This window comes from Corythoichthys intestinalis, chromosome 6 (genome assembly GCF_030265065.1).
Source record: "Corythoichthys intestinalis isolate RoL2023-P3 chromosome 6, ASM3026506v1, whole genome shotgun sequence".
NCBI lineage: Eukaryota > Metazoa > Chordata > Actinopteri > Syngnathiformes > Syngnathidae > Corythoichthys > Corythoichthys intestinalis.
The window spans coordinates 59,818,972-59,845,825 of NC_080400.1; the positions used below are offsets into that span (position 1 = coordinate 59,818,972).

The 26,854-nt window shown below is 39.9% G+C and overlaps 1 protein-coding gene across 2 annotated transcripts in view; it reads right to left on the reverse strand.

Moving 5' to 3' along the window:
* The window catches only part of brip1 (BRCA1 interacting helicase 1), a 152,716-nt gene that overhangs the window by 17,142 nt on the left and 108,720 nt on the right, over positions 1-26,854 (reverse strand). Inside the window, exons 14-15 of one of the 2 annotated variants that reach the window (XM_057838713.1) lie at positions 8,553-8,712; positions 8,044-8,165 (exon numbers count right to left, since the gene is read on the reverse strand). The exons of the other annotated variant lie outside the window; for it this stretch is intronic. Of the exons in view, the coding sequence (XP_057694696.1) occupies positions 8,044-8,165; positions 8,553-8,712 (282 nt within the window). The remainder of the gene's footprint in view (positions 1-8,043; positions 8,166-8,552; positions 8,713-26,854) is intronic. 2 annotated transcript variants of the gene reach the window in all.

A 26,854-nucleotide genomic window follows, 5' to 3' on the forward strand; every position in this document is an offset into this window, starting at 1 on the left:
GAATGATTCAATCCACTACAATCTGTCATTGTTGACTGTTACGATGAAGATTTTGAAATGGGCAAGTGAAAAGTTCATCTGCCGTCTGAGGGGTAGTCATGAAGGGCAGGTGACTGAACAGAGCTATAACTGCTTTTGACAGGTAGTATTTGTTCACCCGGACCCAGCAAAGAGATGTGACAGGGACAGCATGTTCTCTCATGTGCATCACACAGAATCACTGTAGCATGGCTTGCCTTTGTTCAAACTATTACACCAATGAAAAATCATGCAAAAAGTTATGACAATGACTAAGCACAGCGGATGTACCACAAAAATCACATTATATAGTTAATAGAAACCAAAAACAAAATCGAATGCATTTTTCAATACACAGTGGTTCACTTGAACAATTCAGTTAAAATGTCATAAAACGTCTAAATCAGGGATCTTCAAACTAGCCCTAAAGGGGTGCAGGAATTTCAACCGAACGTTCCACCAATCAGGTATGTTTTAAGTTTAATCAGTTCATTGCCATCAAGTGCTGCTTGTTTCAGCAGAAACATCATTGGTTAAACTGTCTGTGAGGGATAGGTTGGAACAAAGATCAGGACCAACAGCGGCCATTCAGAGCCGGTTTGGAGACCCCCGGTCTAAATGCTTGTACTTGCCATTTACTACGAGGAAACTGCACTGGAGAGAAAAAAAAAAAAAAACCTGCAGCTTCAGCACAAAAGCCTAGTCGCCCAAAGGGATTATGTCATCTAAATCCAATTCTGACCCATTTCAGCATTCTGGCTGCTAACAAACCTGGCCTGAACACTGTCATCTTCCGATCTAACATGACAGGTAACATATGTGAAAAAGCCAATTCTGGCTCGAAGCAAATCTCACATTGAGAAAGAAACCACAAGCTAGAAGGGATTAGTTAAAATGTCAAGAGATCACTCGCTTACTTTGGCCTTGTCTTCAAAAGTAACTTGTTCATCCTTAAAATATAGATATATATTTTACCATTTTTGGGCAGGGCTGTCAACAAAGCAGATTTAAAAACCTTTATTAAACTGGACTTGGGAGGTGGTGGGTGCTTGAGAGGTGGATTTTGAGTTAAATGTCTGCCCCTGGCAGTTTAGGGCATGTGGTGTCACATAGTTTGTTGAAAGCCTAATCGGTTACTGAGATGAGCTGACATCTGCGTGACTCAAAGATGTAACTGTGCATGCAAGAAATGCAGTGATAGCTTTTAGTTTATTAATTTAAAACAAAACAAATAATTGAGACTGGATGCAAATACCTGCATTTGTTCTCGTCTCAAACGCATCTTGACCTAAACCCTACAGAGGTCGTCTCTAGTAGGTCTGGATGTGCCTCGTTTTCCAGGGATGGAAAAAAATCTACTAACCTAACCATACTGTTACAAAAAGTAAATCTAGTTTAGAAAAAGTAGTTGTAGAAAAATGCACTCCAAGTAAATAGTACAACAATGCGCTCGCTTGTGTGCATTCAGGAAAGAGAAAGGTAGCTAGGCTTACCCATTAGCTCCCAAGTCTCCATAGTGCTGTGTACATCCCCTGCAACACCTCGCAGAAAAATCAAATAAGCGTAGCCTACTATATCAATACTTCTCACATGGCCGGGAGTCAGCGCTAACTGCCCGAATGTGTACAATGTGCATGTGTGCATGTGCTATTCATACACATAAACTAATACTAGAATAACAAGAATAATGTTTTTTTCAGTACATAATTAAAGGTGTCATACTTTTTATGCCTTCAGTGAAATTCGAAAATGTAAATACTGTAATTTTCGCACTATAAGCCGCACCTGACTATAAGCCGCCACCCACCAAATTTGACACGAAAAAGACATTTTTTCATAGATAAGCACTGGACAATAAGCCACAGCTGTCCTCACTGTATTATGGGATATTTACACCATAAGATATTAACCGGTAACAATTTATTTGACAGTGGCATCATACGACTGTCATAAAACCATATGAACCACCATGAAGCTTCATTTGGCCATCACTGCTCCCTTGGGGGAGAAAGTCAACCTTTGCTGCCATGTGCTGTCAATACTGTTGTTGTCCAACATACCTCCTAGCATGCATTGCAGCAAAACAGATGTACATAATAAAATTCATGTTCTGCGCTAATTATTTCTTCAGTTACTGTTCCAGTTGTTTCATTAATTGCATGTAATGGTATTTAGTAACACTTTGACAGTGGTGCCATAAGAAGATCATTAGTAGGGTTGGGCATCGAGCATCGATGGGAACCGATGATCCCGGAATCTTTCGAATTTTTAAATTTCGATCCCATGTTTCTATGCCCTGACCGCTGCGCGGAAAAAAATTGCTTGAGTTCAATGAATGATATTTATATACAAGTTAAGATTAGCCATGTGAGAAGTTCATAAAATTAAAAATATCATCAAAAAGTTAACACTTTAATATAAATCAAGCAATTTATTTTTGACCCCGTCATTTTTTTTTTTTTTTTACCCTGCCTCTTAAAAGAATCGGAAACGAGAATCGTTCGGAACTGGAATAGAAACGGGAATCGTTCAATTTCAAACGATGTCCAACCCTAGTCATTAATTATGACATGACAATGTCATGAGCATTAATGAATGCTTATACCAGATGTCATTTAGTGTTATCCGGCAAATTATCTCACATTTGAAAGGACGTAAAAGATCCGAGCTAGACATAAATGGAGTTAGTGACATAATGAATCAGCAAATAAGCCGCTCTGGACTACAAGCCGCAGGATTCAAAATGAAGGAAAAAAGTAGCGGAGAAAATTACGGTAATCATGAAAATGAAGAAAACACACGAATGGGGTGTGTCCAAACTTTTGGGCTGTAATGTGTGACTAATGCCTTCACACTTTCAGTTTGATGGTGCTCAGTGTGAATTTCACATCAATGACACGCTCACACAAGTCACACCACTTCCAGTTTTACGACACTCGTGAGAAAATAAACGCATGTGCGCATGCATTGTTTGAATGAACTAAACCGTGCCTGACAAGAACAACAACCCCACGGGCCGCATTGGACCCCCTTGTGGTCCGTTATCTGTTTGGCATGTTTCAAGTTTGGCAGAAAACGCATCTGCTGGAATCATCTTTCACCTGAATAGTTTCCACTATGACACAATGGCAGCGGTACTTGGCTTGGCCAGATTGTTTGAGAATCTAGGATGCCTTTTCCTGATAGACTGTCCCGTCCATCCTGAAGGTTGGATGGGACAATTTCCAAACACCTCACATTTTGTCCAGACATTTTTTTATCATTTGTCTTTTCACCAGTTATGCATGTATTGAATGATAAACAATTCCTCCAAATGACTCACAGAGGTCCTGTTCATTGTAGCAGAGGAAGGCTCGTTTACACAGAGACGCTCCGAACGAATCAAAAGAAACACCCAAATACAGCTCTGCGTTCACGCGAGGACGTTATCCGTTTAAGGGACGCCACAATTCCGCATAGTATTCATGCCATACCTTTGGGGGCTGTGTAATTTCTATATCGCCACAGCAAATAAACAGACTTCCTTGACAACATTCTCAGCTCAGGTTGCGTGTCAACACAACAGACATTGTTTTTCCAATATTTCTAGCAGCCAAATAGTAAATGCAGCCTGGTGGTTTTCTGTTTGCATGGAAGGACTGCTAGAATGACTACTTTTTGTTTCAATGGACTACAAAACATCGAAATAACTGGAAGCCACACTAAGCAAACTGCACAAAGATGCAAGAAGGACCCTTGAGTTACTGTTTTCCACGAGTTGTAAATACATTTGTCTTAAAAGGGAAGTTCAGAATTTTTGAAATTAGGCTTAATCTTTGAGTTAGCAGGGGTTTAATTAGTCGGTGGAGTTGATTTCATCAAATTCTGTGCAGTTTGTCAGTTTCATGCTAGTTTCGGGGCTCTGGCGTGGCTCAGCTAGCTTGAATCAATGGTCCGTCTGAAGCCTGAGTTATGCTTCTGCGTTGCGGTGACGGCGAAGTGACACGTCAATGAGCATTCGATAGTTCTGCGGTGAGGGAACACGTTGCTCTGTAATTCACCGCCAAGCCACTAAAGGGGTGTGGCATTGTGTTTGTATGGTTATGGCTTGTCGATTTCCTCGAGTTTAACGGAGAAAAAATAAATAAACAATGCAAGCTAGAACGCTTGAATGTGGATCTTCAGCTCATCAACATTGAATAAATGTTGATCATACAAATGTTGAGGCGCAGGCGACGCAAAAGACAATTTCGAGGCGGTCTGTCCGACTTTTGATGCCGCGCAGAGTTCTAGCCTCGTGTGGAAACCAGCAAGCTGTGGCAGCTAGCTTCAAACTGGCGTCGAGCATTCTGTGTCCAGCGTGTTGTCCGAGGTCTGCAAAGAATTGTTGACAGCCCAATTTTTTTGCCGTGTCCTATGCAGATTTCTGGTGGCTATGGAACTTCCCAAACTGCGTTGTAAGCCTTGATGGTACACACATTATCATAAAAGCACCGACGCGCTCTCAATCAGTGATGATGTATCGAGTGTGAACTGTCTGTTGTTGAAAATTAAACAACACTTTTGACACCTAAGCTGTGCTTTATTCTTCATATACTTGAAGTGTGACACGTAACTAAGTCACAGACTCACAGCAAACATACGTACACAATAAATGATGAAGTGCACCAACCAAATATACGACAAAGTGATAAAAACCTGGCCGACTGGTTCACCGCTTCGTGTGGCCACTCAATTCAAAACACACATACACTTGTCTCGGTGGTTCTTCCATTTTTTATTCAATCGCTGGCTGACCTCCAGCCCCGTATTTTCAGCAATCTCCTACCACATATTGCTTGCCATTTGGCAATCTTCATAATGTCTTGATGATACATTGTAGAAGTCGTACTTGCTCTTCGTTGATACTCTTGGTCCATTTTTGCGTGTAGCAAAATCATGTTTGACAATGGCGGTGATTTCGCGCTGAACCGGTATTCTGACAAAATCTCCTACATCGGCAAAACGTCACATTAGTCGAATTGACACAAAGTACTACCGTGCGCTCTAAACTTGTTTTGTTTAGATGCATACAGGCAGAACATACTAAATAAATGCCTTAAGAAAAATACTTAAACGTAGTTATATCAAATAAGGACAGTTTAAATACACTACGTGACTAATGAGGTCAACTGCTTCAAAGCTAACTCAAAAAAAAAAAGGTAAAGAGTATGAGAGGGTAATACATGCAAAAAGTATTTTTGAGGCAATGAAAAGGTTCTAATAAACTAAATATCAACAAAAATAGTGAGTACTCGCCGCTTCTAACCGATGTGTGCATGCGTGCGGATGCTTGCGCGCTGAGCATTGTGCAGCACCTTTCGCCGCGTAGTAAGGTATGGCCGAACACCGGAAACAACAGTCTGAGCGGACAAATCACAGTCAATTTCCACCACGTCACACGCGTTGACAAGAAAGCGAAGTCAGAAAATTGAGAAGGAACAGGAGAGGCTACATTGGAGGGTCGTAAATCGGTCTTTCTTGACGGCACAGGTCTGCCGCTGAAGCATAACTCTGCCTTTAGCATGCCAATAACAACATATGCACACATGAAAACCACAGATGACCGATGCAATCAATAGTGTTGGCTATGTTCTCAGGATAAAGTTATTAAAAGTTACCATTGCATGTCAATAACGGTAGAATGAACAGCAACATTTGTAATCAAACAGCTCTACAGGGAACAGGCCGCGAGTGGAGTCATATTTTTTCCACCGGTGTGTTTATGTCATAGCTAGCACAGTTTATAGTGTTCCTTGTTCTTCATAGGGAATTTGGGGAAACTTTCATTTGCCCATTTCTTTGTCTGTTTCCACAGCCACTAGGTGCACCTGTCACCATTTTGTATCTGAATGTTCTGGAATTTCTCACATTTCTGCATAAAATCATCAAATGTGATCTGATCTTTGTCAAAATTGCACTGACGAAAAAATAGTGTCAACTTTAACCAAAACCACCCAAACATTTATAAGTTTTCATTTTTATGAGGATAGTATGCAAACAATGACAGAAGTGGAAAAAATAAGTAAGTGAACCATCACATTCAATATTGTGTGGCCCCACCTTTGGCAGCAATAACTTCAACCAGACACTTCCTGTAGCTGCAGATCAGTCTGGCACATCGATCAGGACTGATCTTGGCCCATTCAAAACTGTGTAGTTCACTCAGATTCCTGGGATGTCCGGCATGAATCGCTGTCTTTAGTTTAGGTCATGCCACAGCATCTCAATGGGGTTTGGACTTTGACTTGGCCACTCTAGAACCTGTATTTTGTTCTTCTGAAACCATTCTTCTTCATACTTCTGACATACAAATATTGGACTGTGCCAGGGATTTCTGTAAGTCTTTTGCAGACACTCAAGGGTTCTTTTCTACCTCTCTGAGTATTCTGCGCTGTACTCTTGGCGTCATTTTTGGTGGACGGCCATTCCTTGGGAGGGAAGCAACAGCGCTAAACTCTCTCCACTTGTAGACAACTTCTCTGACTGTCGACTGATGAACATCCAGCCTTTTAGAGATGGTTTTGCATCCTTTCCCAACTTTATACAAATCAATAATCATAACCCTGATCGCAGGTCGTCAGACAGCTCTTTTGACCGAGCCATGATGCACATCAGACAATGCTTCTCAATAAGACAATTCTTACCAGGTGTGTGTTTTATAGTGGGCAGGGCAGCTTTAAACCACTCATCAGTGATTGGGCACACACCAAACTTAACCAGTTTGGGAAAAATTGGTTTCAATGGCTTTTTAAGTCTTCTTAGGCAGAGGGTTCACTTATTTCTCCCCCTTCTTTCATTGTTTGCATACTATCCTCATTAAAATACAAAAACCTTTCAATATTTGGGTGGTTTTAGTTAAAGCAGACACTGTATTTTCATCTGTGTGATTTTGACAAAGATCAGATCACATTTGATGGTGATTTTATGCAGAAATGTGAGAAATTCCAAAAGTATCAGATAATTTTTTATACCAGTGCAGAGCCAGAATGTGTATTCATTTGTTTTGATGCTTCTGCACATGCAGGTCAGTTTGCTCAGAGCGTGTCGGACTGCGAAATAGTGCGTATGCGTAATACATGAACGGGCTCAATGGACAAAGGTAGTCTGAACGGGAAAGCCAAAAAAAAAAAAAAAAAGATAGGACAAAAACAAATTTGCATTAACACCTGCGGTATGAACCTTGCCTAATTCACGAATAAGATAGGTTGAAATGGAAGTGTGCCCTTGGTTAAAGTGTGTCAACAGTTTTTCGTCCGCAATGCACCCCTCCAGGCAAGTCGGCAGGCAGGCACTTCCGCCGGCTTGTTCTCCACCAAAAGTCACCGTTTTCGTCTAACCAACTTTAATTCCCCCCTCCCTCCATCTCCTGTGGATTGTCTTCCGACACTCGGAAGATGACGATGAATTCCACGCTCCATGTGAGTGTGTTGGCGTCATGTGAGTGAACTTTTTATTTAAGTAAAAATATAGAATTTGCAACCATGAAGTCATTGCGAAAGTTCGCCTCTGCTGATGTAATCTTTTCTGTGCACATGCGCACAAAGAATCCCGTTGAAAACATGACTGTTAAGTGAGTGAATATTTTAATGTTGGTATAACTGTGAAATAGTGAAGCTTGGCATCATTTTTCAGAAAATTGTAGTCCTTCCGCGTCTCCCTAATGTGCAATGCCCACGAGCTTCCAACTAATACACCTTCTCCACCAACGGCAAAGAGTTAGCCCCAACCAAATTAGCCCCAGTCAGCTGCATAGTAATGAGTAACACTATTTTTTGCAGAGGAACAAAAAAAGGTCCACCCTAGAAAATGACATTCTGGACACCTATAAGCCAATTGTCATGATTAAATGGCATCCAATGTCATGAAAAATAATGTAAAAATATTGAAGTGCACCCTTAAAATGAATAAAAAATCTTGACTTACTAACTGTATCGTATCCCTTGTTAAAATGTTTTGATATTTACCTCCACTTCATTTGATTAGATGAGAAATCACCCTACATACCTGGAGGTCTTTAATATTTGGGAAGGGGATTCCAATGCTGACCACTGCTCTAGCATTGTCATCTGCGAAGTCTAGTCCTTCACTGACTTTACCCCGATACACAGCCATCAGCAGAGCACCATCTTGGCATCGGAGCAGCAGAGAAACACAAGCAACATGGCAACACAGCCAGGAGAGAAATACAGGAAATTTATAGAGGGAAAAAAATCAATCGGACTTATTTCCTGCACTCATTAAATTGATGGATTGTTATTGATGGTTAGAATGTTGGTCACAAAATGTAAAATGTTTGTTAGTTGTGAGAGGGATGCCAGTCTTCATATGAAGGCTGTTAAGGTGCATTTTACTTAGGCATCGACTGCAGCGCTCAAGAGTTGTAGCACTGTGTGTGTGCGTTCGTGTGAATATATGATTTTCTGTGGTGTACAACACAAATATATACTGTAGCTGAATGTTAGATTTGCACTTGAGGTATCATTATAGGTATAGAAAAAAAAAAAAAAAAACACCTCTTTCCACACAGGATTTAATCGCGTTGTAGTAAGCCTGGAGTAGTCCATCAAAATCACCCTTGCCACCACCACGAGGCTCAGTTATCACTTTTTTTTGCTTTTCAAGTTCTTCCCAAATGCCAATGATGTTCCACCGATCCCGCAGCTTTTCCAGCATCTGAACAAATAACAGTACAAACGAAAATACAGTACATTTGATAACGTCATACAGTAAATAAATACGTAATACGAGTGACTAAAAAGGTGAAAGATGGGAGAATTCTTCATTGAATGAAAACGGTACAATTTTGAATTAGATGTAGAACTGAATTAGAAGCCGAAGGCGCGAATTAGGCCTTTTTATGATTGCGGTAGCCCGGTGTGAAAGGATACCACGATATAGCGCAAGGCGATGGCAAAAGGAAGGAGACTATTTACTATGCTCCTGTCCAGAGAATGAAACGGAAGGAAAGGAAAGAACAAGGTTATGTTATTCTACAACTTTATTACCTTGGTCTTTCTGAAAGAAAGAACAAGGTTATGTTATTCTACAACTTTATTACCTTGGTCTTTCCAAGGGAAAGAACAAGGTTATGTTGTTGTACAACTTTATTGTACTTCTTTATTATTATTCTTTATTACCTTGGTCTTTCCAAGGGAAAGAACAAGGTTATGTTGTTGTACAACTTTATTGTACTTTTTATTACCTTGGTCTTTCCAAGGGAAAGAACAAGGTTATGTTGTTGTACAACTTTATTGTACTTTTTCTTTATTATTATTATTCAATAATTGTTGACGTTTTTTTCGGCGCGCCGCGCAGCCCAAACCGTAGCTCCGATCGGTACCGTTCAAGTATCGGCACGACCGGAATTTTCGCGCGACGATGGGAATTTTTCAAACGGCCCCGAAAAATTTTCCGTTCGCCCGTAAACGGCAATTTTCCGAAAAAAAAAAAAAGTTTAAAAATGTATCTAGTCCTACAATTTTTGACCAAATCACGTAATTTGGGTATCAAAAATTCCGGGACGGTGAGGGGCATAAAAGTTGTATACAGAATTTGGCAAAAATTTACGGTTCCCCGGAAATTTGCCAAAAACTTTCCAATTCATTTTGAATGAAAAAAAAACGCACGCTGCACAGCCCGAACCGTTACACCGATCGGCACCGTTCAAGTATCGGCACGACCGGAATTTTCGCGTGACACAGGAAACTTTACAAATGGCCCCGAAAATTTTTCCGTTCGTCCGTAAACGGCAATTTTCCGTGAAAAAAAAAAAAGTTTCAAAATGTATCTAGTCCTACAATTTTTGACCAAATCACATAATTTGGGCATCAAAAATTCCGGGACGGTGAGGGGCATAAAAGTTGTATACAGAATTTGGAAAAAAATTACGCTTCCTCGGAAATTTGCCAAAAACTATCCCATTCATTTCGAATGGGAAAAGTCCCATTCACTTCCAATGGGATTTCCAATGGAATTTACATTGCATTGATGCCATTGACGGCCATGCATGTCGAATCTACTGATGCCAATGTACTTGGATTCAATTGACTATATGGATGTCGATGCCATTGTCTGCCATGGACGTCCAAAATTTTTCCCATTCATTTTCAATGGGGAAAAAACAAAATTACCCCAAATCAACAGAAAATGACCAGATATCAATAGGACGTGTCCCCCAAACTTCCCCAATTCCATTGACGCTTATGAAGGGTGCCGCCATTGACTTACATGGACGTCCAAAATTTTTCCCATTCATTTTCAATGGGGAAAAAACTACATTTCTCCAAATCAACAGAAAATGACCAGATATCAATAGGACGTATACCCCAAACGTCCCCAACTCCATTGACGCTTATGGGGGGTGCTGCCATTGACGTCCATGGACGTCCAAAATTTTACCCATTCATTTTCAATGGGAATTTTTTTTTTTTCCCCAAATCAACAGAAAATGACTAGATATCAATAGGACCTGTCCCCCAAATGTCCCCGATTGCATTGCCGCTTATGGAGGGTGATGCCATTGACGTTCATGGACGTCCAAACTTCCCATTCATTTCCAATGGCATTTCTTCATGTTTGTTCATTCTTTTGATGCCAATGTACTTGGATTCCATTGACGCTTATGTAAGTTGATACCATTGACGTCCATGGACGTCCAAAATTTTTCCCATTCATTTTCAATGGGAATTTTTTTTTTTTCCCAAAATCAACAGAAAATGACTAGATATCAATAGGACGTTTCCCCCAAATGTGCCCGATTGCATTGCTGCTTATGGAGGGTGATGCCATTGACGTCCACGGACGTCCAAAATTTCCATTCATTTCCAATGGCATTTCTTCATGTTTGTTCATTCTATTGATGCCAATGTACTTGGATTCCATTGACGCTTATGTAAGTTGATACCATTGACGTCCATGGACGTCCAAAATTTTTCCCATTCATTTTCAATGGGAAATTTTTTTTTTCCCCAAATCAACAGAAAAAGATTAGATATCATTAGGACGTGTCCCCCAAATGTCCCCGATTGCATTGCCGCTTATGGGGGGTGATGCCATTGACGTCCATGGACGTCCAAACTTCCCATTCATTTCCAAAGACATTTCTTCATGTTTGTTCATTCTATTGATGCCAATGTACTTGGATTCCATTGACGCTTATGTAAGTTGATACCATTGACGTCCATGGACGTCCAAAATTTTTCCCATTCATTTTCAATGGGATTTTTTTTTTTTTTCCCAAATCAACAGAAAATGACTAGATATCATTAGGATGTGTCCCCCAAATGTCCCCGATTGCATTGCCGCTTATGGAGGGTGATGCCATTGACGTTCATGGACGTCCAAACTTCCCATTCATTTCCAATAGCATTTCTTCATGTTTGTTCATTTTATTGATGCCAATGTACTTGGATTCCATTGACGCTTATGTAAGTTGATACCATTGACGTCCATGGACGTCCAAAATTTTTCCCATTCATTTTCAATGGGAATTTTTTTTTTTTTCCCAAATCAACAGAAAATGACTAGATATCATTAGGACGTGTCCCCCAAACTTCCCCGATTTCATTAACAATTATGAAAGGTGCCGCCATTGACGTCCACGGACGTCCAATTCTCCCATTCATTTCTAAGGGCTTTTACTTTGTTTTTTGCCAATGACTGGCATTATGATCCATTCTATTGATAGACCTGAGTGGGGCTAAGATCTGTATCTCCACAGAGGAAAGACCAAGGTGTGTAATTTCTCCCGAAATTGCAGTTTCTAGTTATTATTATTATTACCTTGGTCTTTCTGAAGGAAAGAACAAGGTTATGTTGTTGTACAACTTTATTGTACTTTTTTTTATTATTATTATAGGTCAATAATTGTTGACGTTTTTTTCGGCGCGCCGCACAGCCCGAACCGTACCTCCGATCGGTACCGTTCAAGTATCGGCACGACCGGAATTTTCGCGCAACGATGGGAATTTTTCAAACGGCCCCGAAAAATTTTCCGTTCGCCCGTAAACGGCAATTTTCCGAAAAAAAAAAAAAGTTTCAAAATGTATCTAGTCCTACAATTTTTGACCAAATCACATAATTTGGGCATCAAAAATTCCGGGACGGTGAGGGGCATAAAAGTTGTATACAGAATTTGGCAAAAATTTACGGTTCCCCGGAAATTTGCCAAAAACTTTCCTATTCATTTTGAATGGAAAAAAAACGCGCGCTTCACAGCCCGAACCGTTAGACCGATCGGCACCGTTCAAGTATCGGCACGACCGGAATTTTCGCGTGACACAGGAAACTTTACAAATGGCCCCGAAAATTTTTCCGTTCGTCCGTAAACGGCAATTTTCCGTGAAAAAAAAAAAGTTTCAAAATGTATCTAGTCCTACAATTTTTGACCAAATCACATAATTTGGGCATCAAAAATTCCGGGACGGTGAGGGGCATAAAAGTTGTATACAGAATTTGGAAAAAAATTACGCTTCCTCGGAAATTTGCCAAAAACTATCCCATTCATTTCGAATGGGAAAAGTTCCCATTCACTTCCAATGGGATTTCCAATGGAATTTACATTGTATTGATGCCATTGACGGCCATGCATGTCGAATCTATTGATGCCAATGTACTTGGATTCAATTGACTATATGAATGTCGATGCCATTGACGGCCATGGACGTCCAAAATTTTTCCCATTCATTTTCAATGGGGAAAAAACTACACTTCCCCAAATCAACAGAAAATGACCAGATATCAATAGGATGTGTCCCCCAAATGTCCCCAACTCCATTGACGCTTATAGGGGGTGCTGCCATTGACGTCCTTGGACGTCCAAAATTTTTCCCATTCATTTTCAATGGGGAAAAAACTAAATTTCCCCAAATCAACAGAAAATGACCAGATATTAATAGGACGTATACCCCAAACGTCCCCAAATCCATTGACGCTTATGGAGGGTGCTGCCATTGACGTCCATGGACGTCCAAAATTTTTCCCATTCATTTTCAATGGGAATTTTTTTTTTTTTCCCCAAATCAACAGAAAATGACTAGATATCATTAGGACGTGTCCCCCAAATGTCCCCGATTGCATTGCCGCTTATGGAGGGTGATGCCATTGACGTCCATGGACGTCCAAACTTCCCATTCATTTCCAATGGCATTTCTTCATGTTTTTTCATTCTATTGATGCCAATGTACTTGGATTCCATTGACGCTTATGTAAGTTGATACCATTGGCGTCCATGGACGTCCAAAATTTTTCCCATTCATTTTCAATGGGAAATTTTTTTTTTTCCCCAAATCAACAGAAAATGACTAGATATCAATAGGACGTGTCGCCCAAATGTCCCCGATTGCATTGCCTCTTATGGAGGGTGATGCCATTGACGTCCATGGACGTCCAAACTTCCCATTCATTTCCAATGGCATTTCTTCATGTTTGTTCATTTTATTGATGCCAATGTACTTGGATTCCATTGACGCTTATGTAAGTTGATACCATTGACGTCCATGGACGTCCAAAATTTTTCCCATTCATTTTCAATGGGAAATTTTTTTTTTTCCCCAAATCAACAGAAAATGACTACATATCATTAGGACGTGTCCCCCAAACTTCCCCGATTCCATTAACAATTATGAAAGGTGCCGCCATTGACGTCCATGGACGTCCAATTCTCCCATTCATTTCTAACGGCTATTACTTTGTTTTTTGCCAATGACTGGCATTATGATCCATTCTATTGATAGACCTGAGTGGGGCTAAGATCTGTATCTCCACAGAGGAAAGACCAAGGTGTGTAATTTCTCCCGAAATTGCAGTTTCTAGTTATTACCTTGGTCTTTCTGAAAGAAAGAACAAGGTTATGTTATTCTACAACTTTATTATTATTACTAGAAACTGCAATTTCGGGAGAAATTACACCTTGGTCTTTCCTCTGTGGAGATACAAATCTTAGCCCCACTCAGGTCTATCAATAGAATGGACCATAATGCCAGTCAATGGCACTAAACAAAGTAAAAGCTATTAGAAAAGATTGGGAGAGTTGGACGTCCATGGCCGTCAATGGCAGCACCCTCCATAAGCATCATTGTAATTGGGGACATTTGGGGTACACGTCCTATTGATATCTGGTCATTTTTTGTTGATTTGGGCAAAAAAAAAAAATTCCCATTGAAAATGAATGGGAAAAATTTTGGACGTCCATGGACGTCAATGGTATCAACTTACATAAGCGTCAATGGATACCAAGTACATTGGCATCAATAGAATGAACAAACATGAAGAAATGCCATTAGAAATTAATGGGAAGTTTGGACGTCCATGGACGTCAATGGCATCACCCTCCATAAGCAGCAATACAATCGGGGACATTTGGGGGACACGTCCTATTGATATCTGGTCATTTTTTGTTGATTTGGGGAAAAAAAAAAAATTCCCATTGAAAATGAATGGGAAAAATTTTGGACGTCCATGGACGTCAATTGTATCAACTTACATAAGCGTCAATGGATACCAAGTACATTGGCATCAATAGAATGAACAAACATGAAGAAATGCCATTAGAAATTAATGGGAAGTTTGGACGTCCATAGACGTCAATGGCATCACCCTCCATAAGCAGCAATACAATCGGGGACATTTGGGGTACACGTCCTATTGATATATGGTCATTTTTTGTTGATTTGGGCAAAAAAAAAAAATTCCCATTGAAAATGAATGGGAAAAATTTTGGACGTCCATGGACGTCAATGGTATCAACTTACATAAGCGTCAATGGATACCAAGTACATTGGCATCAATAGAATGAACAAACATGAAGAAATGCCATTAGAAAAGATTGGGAGAGTTGGACGTCCATGGCCGTCAATGGCAGCACCCTCCATAAGCATCATTGTAATTGGGGACATTTGGGGTACATGTCCTATTGATATCTGGTCATTTTTTGTTGATTTGGGCAAAAAAAAAAAATTCCCATTGAAAATGAATGGGAAAAATTTTGGACGTCCATGGACGTCAATGGTATCAACTTACATAAGCGTCAATGGATACCAAGTACATTGGCATCAATAGAATGAACAAACATGAAGAAATGCCATTAGAAATTAATGGGAAGTTTGGACGTCCATGGACGTCAATGGCATCACCCTCCATAAGCAGCAATACAATCGGGGACATTTGGGGGACACGTCCTATTGATATCTGGTCATTTTTTGTTGATTTGGGGAAAAAAAAAAAATTCCCATTGAAAATGAATGGGAAAAATTTTGGACGTCCATGGACGTCAATTGTATCAACTTACATAAGCGTCAATGGATACCAAGTACATTGGCATCAATAGAATGAACAAACATGAAGAAATGCCATTAGAAATTAATGGGAAGTTTGGACGTCCATAGACCTCAATGGCATCACCCTCCATAAGCAGCAATACAATCGGGGACATTTGGGGTACACGTCCTATTGATATATGGTCATTTTTTGTTGATTTGGGCAAAAAAAAAAAATTCCCATTGAAAATGAATGGGAAAAATTTTGGACGTCCATGGACGTCAATGGTATCAACTTACATAAGCGTCAATGGATACCAAGTACATTGGCATCAATAGAATGAACAAACATGAAGAAATGCCATTAGAAATTAATGGGAAGTTTGGACGTCCATGGACGTCAATGGCATCACCCTCCATAAGCAGCAATACAATCGGGGACATTTGGGGTACACGTCCTATTGATATCTGGTCATTTTTTGTTGATTTGGGGAAAAAAAAAAAATTCCCATTGAAAATGAATGGGAAAAATTTTGGACGTCCATGGACGTCAATGGTATCAACTTACATAAGCGTCAATGGATACCAAGTACATTGGCATCAATAGAATGAACAAACATGAAGAAATGCCATTAGAAATTAATGGGAAGTTTGGACGTCCATGGACGTCAATGGCATCACCCTCCTTAAGCAGCAATACAATCGGGGACATTTGGGGGACACGTCCTATTGATATCTAGTCATTTTCTGTTGATTTGGGGAAAAAAAAAAAATTCCCATTGAAAATGAATGGGAAAAATTTTGGACGTCCATGGACGTCAATGGTATCAACTTACATAAGCGTCAATGGATACCAAGTACATTGGCATCAATAGAATGAACAAACATGAAGAAATGCCATTAGAAATTAATGGGAAGTTTGGACGTCCATGGACGTCAATGGCATCACCCTCCATAAGCAGCAATACAATCGGGGACATTTGGGGGACACGTCCTATTGATATTTAGTCATTTTCTTTTGATTTGGGAGAAGAAAAAAAATTTCCCATTGAAAATGAATGGGAAAAATTTTGGACGTCCATGGACGTCAATGGTGTCAACTTACATAAGCGTCAATGGAATCCAAGTACATTGGCATCAATAGAATGAACAAACATGAAGAAATGCCATTGGAAATGTATGGGAAGTTTGGACGTCCCTGGACGTCAATGGCATCACCCTCCATAAGCAGCAATGCAATCGGGGACATTTGGGGGACACGTCCTATTGATATCTAGTCATTTTCTGTTGATTTGGGGGAGAAAAAAAAAATTTCCCATTGAAAATGAATGGGAAAATTTTTGGACGTCCATGGATGTCAATGGCAGCACCCCCCATAAGCGTCAATGGAGTTGGGGACGTTTGGGGTATACGTCCTATTGATATCTGGTCATTTTCTGTCGATTTGGAGAAATTTAGTTTTTTCCCCATTGAAAATGAATGGGAAAAATTTTGGACGTCCATGGATGTCAATGGCAGCACCCCCCATAAGCGTCAATGGAGTTGGGGACGTTTGGGGTATACGTCCTATTGATATCTGGTCATTTTCTGTCGATTTGGAGAAATTTAGTTTTTTCCCCATTGAAAATGAATGGGGAAAATTTTGGACGTCCATGGAAGTCAATGGCAGCACCCCCCATAAGCGTCAATGGAATTGGGGAAGTTTGGGGGACACGTCCTATTGATATCTGGCCATTTTCTGTTTATTTGGGGAAATTTTGTTTTTTCCCCATTGAAAATGAATGGGAAAAATTTTGGACGTCCGTGGCAGTCAATGGCATCGACATCCATATAGTCAATTGAATCCAAGTACATTGGCATCAGTAGATTCGACATGCATGGCCGTCAATGGCATCAATGCAATGTAAATTCTATGGAAATCCCATTGGAAGTGAATGGGACTTTTCCCATTCGAAATGAATGGGATAGTTTTTGGCAAATTTCCGAGGAAGCGTAATTTTTTTCCAAATTCTGTATACAACTTTTATGCCCCTCACCGTCCCGGAATTTTTGATGCCCAAATTATGTGATTTGGTCAAAAATTGTAGGACTAGATACATTTTGAAACTTTTTTTTTTTTCATGGAAAATTGCCGTTTACGGACGAACGGAAAAATTTTCGGGGCCATTTGTAAAGTTTCCTGTGTCACGCGAAAATTCCGGTCGTGCCGATACTTGAACGGTGCCGATCGGTCTAACGGTTCGGGGCTGTGAAGCGCGCGTTTTTTTTCCATTCAAAATGAATAGGAAAGTTTTTGGCAAATTTCCGGGGAACCGTAAATTTTTGCCAAATTCTGTATACAACTTTTATGCCCCTCAACGTCCCGGAATTTTTGATGCCCAAATTATGTGATTTGGTCAAAAATTGTAGGACTAGATACATTTTGAAACTTTTTTTATTTTTCGGAAAATTGCCGTTTACGGGCGAACGGAAAATTTTTCGTGGCGGTTTGAAAAATTCCCATCGTCACGCGAAAAATCCGGTCGTGCCGATACTTCAACGGTGCCGATCGGTGCTACGGTTTGGGCTGTGCGTTGGCTCAAAAAAACGCGGAGAATTATTGAATAATAATAATAATAATAACTAGAAACTGCAATTTCGGGAGAAATTACACCTTGGTCTTTCCTCTGTGGAGATACAAATCTTAGCCCCACTCAGGTCTATCAATAGAATGGACCATAATGCCAGTCAATGGCACTAAACAAAGTAAAAGCTATTAGAAAAGATTGGGAGAGTTGGACGTCCATGGCCGTCAATGGCAGCACCCTCCATAAGCATCATTGTAATTGGGGACATTTGGGGTACACGTCCTATTGATATCTGGTCATTTTTTGTTGATTTGGGCAAAAAAAAAAAATTCCCATTGAAAATGAATGGGAAAAATTTTGGACGTCCATGGACGTCAATGGTATCAACTTACATAAGCGTCAATGGATACCAAGTACATTGGCATCAATAGAATGAACAAACATGAAGAAATGCCATTAGAAATTAATGGGAAGTTTGGACGTCCATGGACGTCAATGGCATCACCCTCCATAAGCAGCAATACAATCGGGGACATTTGGGGGACACGTCCTATTGATATCTGGTCATTTTTTGTTGATTTGGGGAAAAAAAAAAAATTCCCATTGAAAATGAATGGGAAAAATTTTGGACGTCCATGGACGTCAATTGTATCAACTTACATAAGCGTCAATGGATACCAAGTACATTGGCATCAATAGAATGAACAAACATGAAGAAATGCCATTAGAAATTAATGGGAAGTTTGGACGTCCATAGACCTCAATGGCATCACCCTCCATAAGCAGCAATACAATCGGGGACATTTGGGGTACACGTCCTATTGATATATGGTCATTTTTTGTTGATTTGGGCAAAAAAAAAAAATTCCCATTGAAAATGAATGGGAAAAATTTTGGACGTCCATGGACGTCAATGGTATCAACTTACATAAGCGTCAATGGATACCAAGTACATTGGCATCAATAGAATGAACAAACATGAAGAAATGCCATTAGAAAAGATTGGGAGAGTTGGACGTCCATGGCCGTCAATGGCAGCACCCTCCATAAGCATCATTGTAATTGGGGACATTTGGGGTACATGTCCTATTGATATCTGGTCATTTTTTGTTGATTTGGGCAAAAAAAAAAAATTCCCATTGAAAATGAATGGGAAAAATTTTGGACGTCCATGGACGTCAATGGTATCAACTTACATAAGCGTCAATGGATACCAAGTACATTGGCATCAATAGAATGAACAAACATGAAGAAATGCCATTAGAAATTAATGGGAAGTTTGGACGTCCATGGACGTCAATGGCATCACCCTCCATAAGCAGCAATACAATCGGGGACATTTGGGGGACACGTCCTATTGATATCTGGTCATTTTTTGTTGATTTGGGGAAAAAAAAAAAATTCCCATTGAAAATGAATGGGAAAAATTTTGGACGTCCATGGACGTCAATTGTATCAACTTACATAAGCGTCAATGGATACCAAGTACATTGGCATCAATAGAATGAACAAACATGAAGAAATGCCATTAGAAATTAATGGGAAGTTTGGACGTCCATAGACCTCAATGGCATCACCCTCCATAAGCAGCAATACAATCGGGGACATTTGGGGTACACGTCCTATTGATATATGGTCATTTTTTGTTGATTTGGGCAAAAAAAAAAAATTCCCATTGAAAATGAATGGGAAAAATTTTGGACGTCCATGGACGTCAATGGTATCAACTTACATAAGCGTCAATGGATACCAAGTACATTGGCATCAATAGAATGAACAAACATGAAGAAATGCCATTAGAAATTAATGGGAAGTTTGGACGTCCATGGACGTCAATGGCATCACCCTCCATAAGCAGCAATACAATCGGGGACATTTGGGGTACACGTCCTATTGATATCTGGTCATTTTTTGTTGATTTGGGGAAAAAAAAAAAATTCCCATTGAAAATGAATGGGAAAAATTTTGGACGTCCATGGACGTCAATGGTATCAACTTACATAAGCGTCAATGGATACCAAGTACATTGGCATCAATAGAATGAACAAACATGAAGAAATGCCATTAGAAATTAATGGGAAGTTTGGACGTCCATGGACGTCAATGGCATCACCCTCCTTAAGCAGCAATACAATCGGGGACATTTGGGGGACACGTCCTATTGATATCTAGTCATTTTCTGTTGATTTGGGGAAAAAAAAAAAATTCCCATTGAAAATGAATGGGAAAAATTTTGGACGTCCATGGACGTCAATGGTATCAACTTACATAAGCGTCAATGGATACCAAGTACATTGGCATCAATAGAATGAACAAACATGAAGAAATGCCATTAGAAATTAATGGGAAGTTTGGACGTCCATGGACGTCAATGGCATCACCCTCCATAAGCAGCAATACAATCGGGGACATTTGGGGGACACGTCCTATTGATATTTAGTCATTTTCTTTTGATTTGGGAGAAGAAAAAAAATTTCCCATTGAAAATGAATGGGAAAAATTTTGGACGTCCATGGACGTCAATGGTGTCAACTTACATAAGCGTCAATGGAATCCAAGTACATTGGCATCAATAGAATGAACAAACATGAAGAAATGCCATTGGAAATGTATGGGAAGTTTGGACGTCCCTGGACGTCAATGGCATCACCCTCCATAAGCAGCAATGCAATCGGGGACATTTGGGGGACACGTCCTATTGATATCTAGTCATTTTCTGTTGATTTGGGGGAGAAAAAAAAAATTTCCCATTGAAAATGAATGGGAAAATTTTTGGACGTCCATGGATGTCAATGGCAGCACCCCCCATAAGCGTCAATGGAGTTGGGGACGTTTGGGGTATACGTCCTATTGATATCTGGTCATTTTCTGTCGATTTGGAGAAATTTAGTTTTTTCCCCATTGAAAATGAATGGGAAAAATTTTGGACGTCCATGGATGTCAATGGCAGCACCCCCCATAAGCGTCAATGGAGTTGGGGACGTTTGGGGTATACGTCCTATTGATATCTGGTCATTTTCTGTCGATTTGGAGAAATTTAGTTTTTTCCCCATTGAAAATGAATGGGGAAAATTTTGGACGTCCATGGAAGTCAATGGCAGCACCCCCCATAAGCGTCAATGGAATTGGGGAAGTTTGGGGGACACGTCCTATTGATATCTGGCCATTTTCTGTTTATTTGGGGAAATTTTGTTTTTTCCCCATTGAAAATGAATGGGAAAAATTTTGGACGTCCGTGGCAGTCAATGGCATCGACATCCATATAGTCAATTGAATCCAAGTACATTGGCATCAGTAGATTCGACATGCATGGCCGTCAATGGCATCAATGCAATGTAAATTCTATGGAAATCCCATTGGAAGTGAATGGGACTTTTCCCATTCGAAATGAATGGGATAGTTTTTGGCAAATTTCCGAGGAAGCGTAATTTTTTTCCAAATTCTGTATACAACTTTTATGCCCCTCACCGTCCCGGAATTTTTGATGCCCAAATTATGTGATTTGGTCAAAAATTGTAGGACTAGATACATTTTGAAACTTTTTTTTTTTTCATGGAAAATTGCCGTTTACGGACGAACGGAAAAATTTTCGGGGCCATTTGTAAAGTTTCCTGTGTCACGCGAAAATTCCGGTCGTGCCGATACTTGAACGGTGCCGATCGGTCTAACGGTTCGGGGCTGTGAAGCGCGCGTTTTTTTTCCATTCAAAATGAATAGGAAAGTTTTTGGCAAATTTCCGGGGAACCGTAAATTTTTGCCAAATTCTGTATACAACTTTTATGCCCCTCAACGTCCCGGAATTTTTGATGCCCAAATTATGTGATTTGGTCAAAAATTGTAGGACTAGATACATTTTGAAACTTTTTTTATTTTTCGGAAAATTGCCGTTTACGGGCGAACGGAAAATTTTTCGTGGCGGTTTGAAAAATTCCCATCGTCACGCGAAAAATCCGGTCGTGCCGATACTTCAACGGTGCCGATCGGTGCTACGGTTTGGGCTGTGCGTTGGCTCAAAAAAACGCGGAGAATTATTGAATAATAATAATAATAACTAGAAACTGCAATTTCGGGAGAAATTACACACCTTGGTCTTTCCTCTGTGGAGATACAGATCTTAGCCCCACTCAGGTCTATCAATAGAATGGACCATAATGCCAGTCAATGGCACTAAACAAAGTAAAAGCCATGAGAAAAGATTGGGAGAATTGGACGTCCATGTCCGTCAATGGCAGCACCCTCCATAATTGTTAATGGAATCGGGGAAGTTTGGGGGACACGTTCTATTGATATCTAGTCATTTTCTGTTGATTTGGGAAAAAAAAAAAAATTTCCCATTGAAAATGAATGGGAAAAATTTTGGACGTCCATGGACGTCAATGGTATCAACTTACATAAGCGTCAATGGAATCCAAGTACATTGGCATCAATAAAATGAACAAACATGAAGAAATGCCATTGGAAATGAATGGGAAGTTTGGACGTCCATGAACGTCAATGGCATCACCCTCCATAAGCGGCAATGCAATCGGGGACATTTGGGGGACACGTCCTAATGATATCTAGTCATTTTCTGTTGATTTGGGAAAAAAAAAAAAATCCCATTGAAAATGAATGGGAAAAATTTTGGACGTCCATGGACGTCAATGGTATCAACTTACATAAGCGTCAATGGAATCCAAGTACATTGGCATCAATAGAATGAACAAACATGAAGAAATGCCTTTGGAAATGAATGGGAAGTTTGGACGTCCATGGACGTCAATGGCATCACCCCCCATAAGCGGCAATGCAATCGGGGACATTTGGGGGACACGTCCTAATGATATCTAGTCATTTTCTGTTGATTTGGGGAAAAAAAAAAATTTCCCATTGAAAATGAATGGGAAAAATTTTGGACGTCCATGGACGTCAATGGTATCAACTTACATAAGCGTCAATGGAATCCAAGTACATTGGCATCAATAGAATGAACAAACATGAAGAAATGCCATTGGAAATGAATGGGAAGTTTGGACGTCCCTGGACGTCAATGGCATCACCCTCCATAAGCAGCAATGCAATCGGGGACATTTGGGGGACAGGTCCTATTGATATCTAGTCATTTTCTGTTGATTTGGGGAAAAAAAAAAATTTCCCATTGAAAATGAATGGGTAAAATTTTGGACGTCCATGGACGTCAATGGCAGCACCCCCCATAAGCGTCAATGGAATTGGGGACGTTTGGGATATACGTCCTATTGATATCTGGTCATTTTCTGTTGATTTGGAGAAATGTAGTTTTTTCCCCATTGAAAATGAATGGGAAAAATTTTGGACGTCCATGGAAGTCAATGGCGGCACCCTTCATAAGCGTCAATGGAATTGGGGAAGTTTGGGGGACACGTCCTATTGATATCTGGTCATTTTCTGTTGATTTGGGGAAATTTTGTTTTTTCCCCATTGAAAATGAATGGGAAAAATTTTGGACGTCCATGGCCGTCAATGGCATCGACATTCATATAGTCAATTGAATCCAAGTACATTGGCATCAGTAGATTCGACATGCATGGCCGTCAATGGCATCAATGCAATGTAAATTCCATTGGAAATCCCATTGGAAGTGAATGGGACTTTTCCCATTCGAAATGAATGGGATAGTTTTTGGCAAATTTCCGAGGAAGCGTAATTTTTTTCCAAATTCTGTATACAACTTTTATGCCCCTCACCGTCCCGGAATTTTTGATGCCCAAATTATGTGATTTGGTCAAAAATTGTAGGACTAGATACATTTTGAAACTTTTTTTTTTTTCACGGAAAATTGCCGTTTACGGACGAACGGAAAAATTTTCGGGGCCATTTGTAAAGTTTCCTGTGTCACGCGAAAATTCCGGTCGTGCCGATACTTGAACGGTGCCGATCGGTCTAACGGTTCGGGCTGTGAAGCGCGCGTTTTTTTTCCATTCAAAATGAATAGGAAAGTTTTTGGCAAATTTCCGGGGAACCGTAAATTTTTGCCAAATTCTGTATACAACTTTTATGCCCCTCACCGTCCCGGAATTTTTGATGCCCAAATTATGTGATTTGGTCAAAAATTGTAGGACTAGATACATTTTGAAACTTTTTTTGTTTTTCGGAAAATTGCCGTTTACGGGCGAACGGAAAATTTTTCGTGGCGGTTTGAAAAATTCCCATCGTCACGCGAAAATTCCGGTCGTGCCGATACTTGAACTGTGCCGATCGGTGCTACGGTTTGGGCTGTGCGTTGGCTCAAAAAAACGCGGAGAATAAGATGAATAAATAATAAGTACAATAAAGTTGCACAATAACAATACCTTGTTCTTTCTTTCAGAAAGACCAAGGTAATAACTAGAAACTGCAATTTCGGGAGAAATTACACCTTGGTCTTTCCTCTGTGGAGATACAAATCTTAGCCCCACTCAGGTCTATCAATAGAATGGACCATAATGCCAGTCAATGGCACTAAACAAAGTAAAAGCTATTAGAAAAGATTGGGAGAGTTGGACGTCCATGGCCGTCAATGGCAGCACCCTCCATAAGCATCATTGTAATTGGGGACATTTGGGGTACACGTCCTATTGATATCTGGTCATTTTTTGTTGATTTGGGCAAAAAAAAAAAATTCCCATTGAAAATGAATGGGAAAAATTTTGGACGTCCATGGACGTCAATGGTATCAACTTACATAAGCGTCAATGGATACCAAGTACATTGGCATCAATAGAATGAACAAACATGAAGAAATGCCATTAGAAATTAATGGGAAGTTTGGACGTCCATGGACGTCAATGGCATCACCCTCCATAAGCAGCAATACAATCGGGGACATTTGGGGGACACGTCCTATTGATATCTGGTCATTTTTTGTTGATTTGGGGAAAAAAAAAAAATTCCCATTGAAAATGAATGGGAAAAATTTTGGACGTCCATGGACGTCAATTGTATCAACTTACATAAGCGTCAATGGATACCAAGTACATTGGCATCAATAGAATGAACAAACATGAAGAAATGCCATTAGAAATTAATGGGAAGTTTGGACGTCCATAGACCTCAATGGCATCACCCTCCATAAGCAGCAATACAATCGGGGACATTTGGGGTACACGTCCTATTGATATATGGTCATTTTTTGTTGATTTGGGCAAAAAAAAAAAATTCCCATTGAAAATGAATGGGAAAAATTTTGGACGTCCATGGACGTCAATGGTATCAACTTACATAAGCGTCAATGGATACCAAGTACATTGGCATCAATAGAATGAACAAACATGAAGAAATGCCATTAGAAAAGATTGGGAGAGTTGGACGTCCATGGCCGTCAATGGCAGCACCCTCCATAAGCATCATTGTAATTGGGGACATTTGGGGTACATGTCCTATTGATATCTGGTCATTTTTTGTTGATTTGGGCAAAAAAAAAAAATTCCCATTGAAAATGAATGGGAAAAATTTTGGACGTCCATGGACGTCAATGGTATCAACTTACATAAGCGTCAATGGATACCAAGTACATTGGCATCAATAGAATGAACAAACATGAAGAAATGCCATTAGAAATTAATGGGAAGTTTGGACGTCCATGGACGTCAATGGCATCACCCTCCATAAGCAGCAATACAATCGGGGACATTTGGGGGACACGTCCTATTGATATCTGGTCATTTTTTGTTGATTTGGGGAAAAAAAAAAAATTCCCATTGAAAATGAATGGGAAAAATTTTGGACGTCCATGGACGTCAATTGTATCAACTTACATAAGCGTCAATGGATACCAAGTACATTGGCATCAATAGAATGAACAAACATGAAGAAATGCCATTAGAAATTAATGGGAAGTTTGGACGTCCATAGACCTCAATGGCATCACCCTCCATAAGCAGCAATACAATCGGGGACATTTGGGGTACACGTCCTATTGATATATGGTCATTTTTTGTTGATTTGGGCAAAAAAAAAAAATTCCCATTGAAAATGAATGGGAAAAATTTTGGACGTCCATGGACGTCAATGGTATCAACTTACATAAGCGTCAATGGATACCAAGTACATTGGCATCAATAGAATGAACAAACATGAAGAAATGCCATTAGAAATTAATGGGAAGTTTGGACGTCCATGGACGTCAATGGCATCACCCTCCATAAGCAGCAATACAATCGGGGACATTTGGGGTACACGTCCTATTGATATCTGGTCATTTTTTGTTGATTTGGGGAAAAAAAAAAAATTCCCATTGAAAATGAATGGGAAAAATTTTGGACGTCCATGGACGTCAATGGTATCAACTTACATAAGCGTCAATGGATACCAAGTACATTGGCATCAATAGAATGAACAAACATGAAGAAATGCCATTAGAAATTAATGGGAAGTTTGGACGTCCATGGACGTCAATGGCATCACCCTCCATAAGCAGCAATACAATCGGGGACATTTGGGGGACACGTCCTATTGATATCTAGTCATTTTCTGTTGATTTGGGGAAAAAAAAAAAATTCCCATTGAAAATGAATGGGAAAAATTTTGGACGTCCATGGACGTCAATGGTATCAACTTACATAAGCGTCAATGGATACCAAGTACATTGGCATCAATAGAATGAACAAACATGAAGAAATGCCATTAGAAATTAATGGGAAGTTTGGACGTCCATGGACGTCAATGGCATCACCCTCCATAAGCAGCAATACAATCGGGGACATTTGGGGGACACGTCCTATTGATATTTAGTCATTTTCTTTTGATTTGGGAGAAGAAAAAAAATTTCCCATTGAAAATGAATGGGAAAAATTTTGGACGTCCATGGACGTCAATGGTGTCAACTTACATAAGCGTCAATGGAATCCAAGTACATTGGCATCAATAGAATGAACAAACATGAAGAAATGCCATTGGAAATGTATGGGAAGTTTGGACGTCCCTGGACGTCAATGGCATCACCCTCCATAAGCAGCAATGCAATCGGGGACATTTGGGGGACACGTCCTATTGATA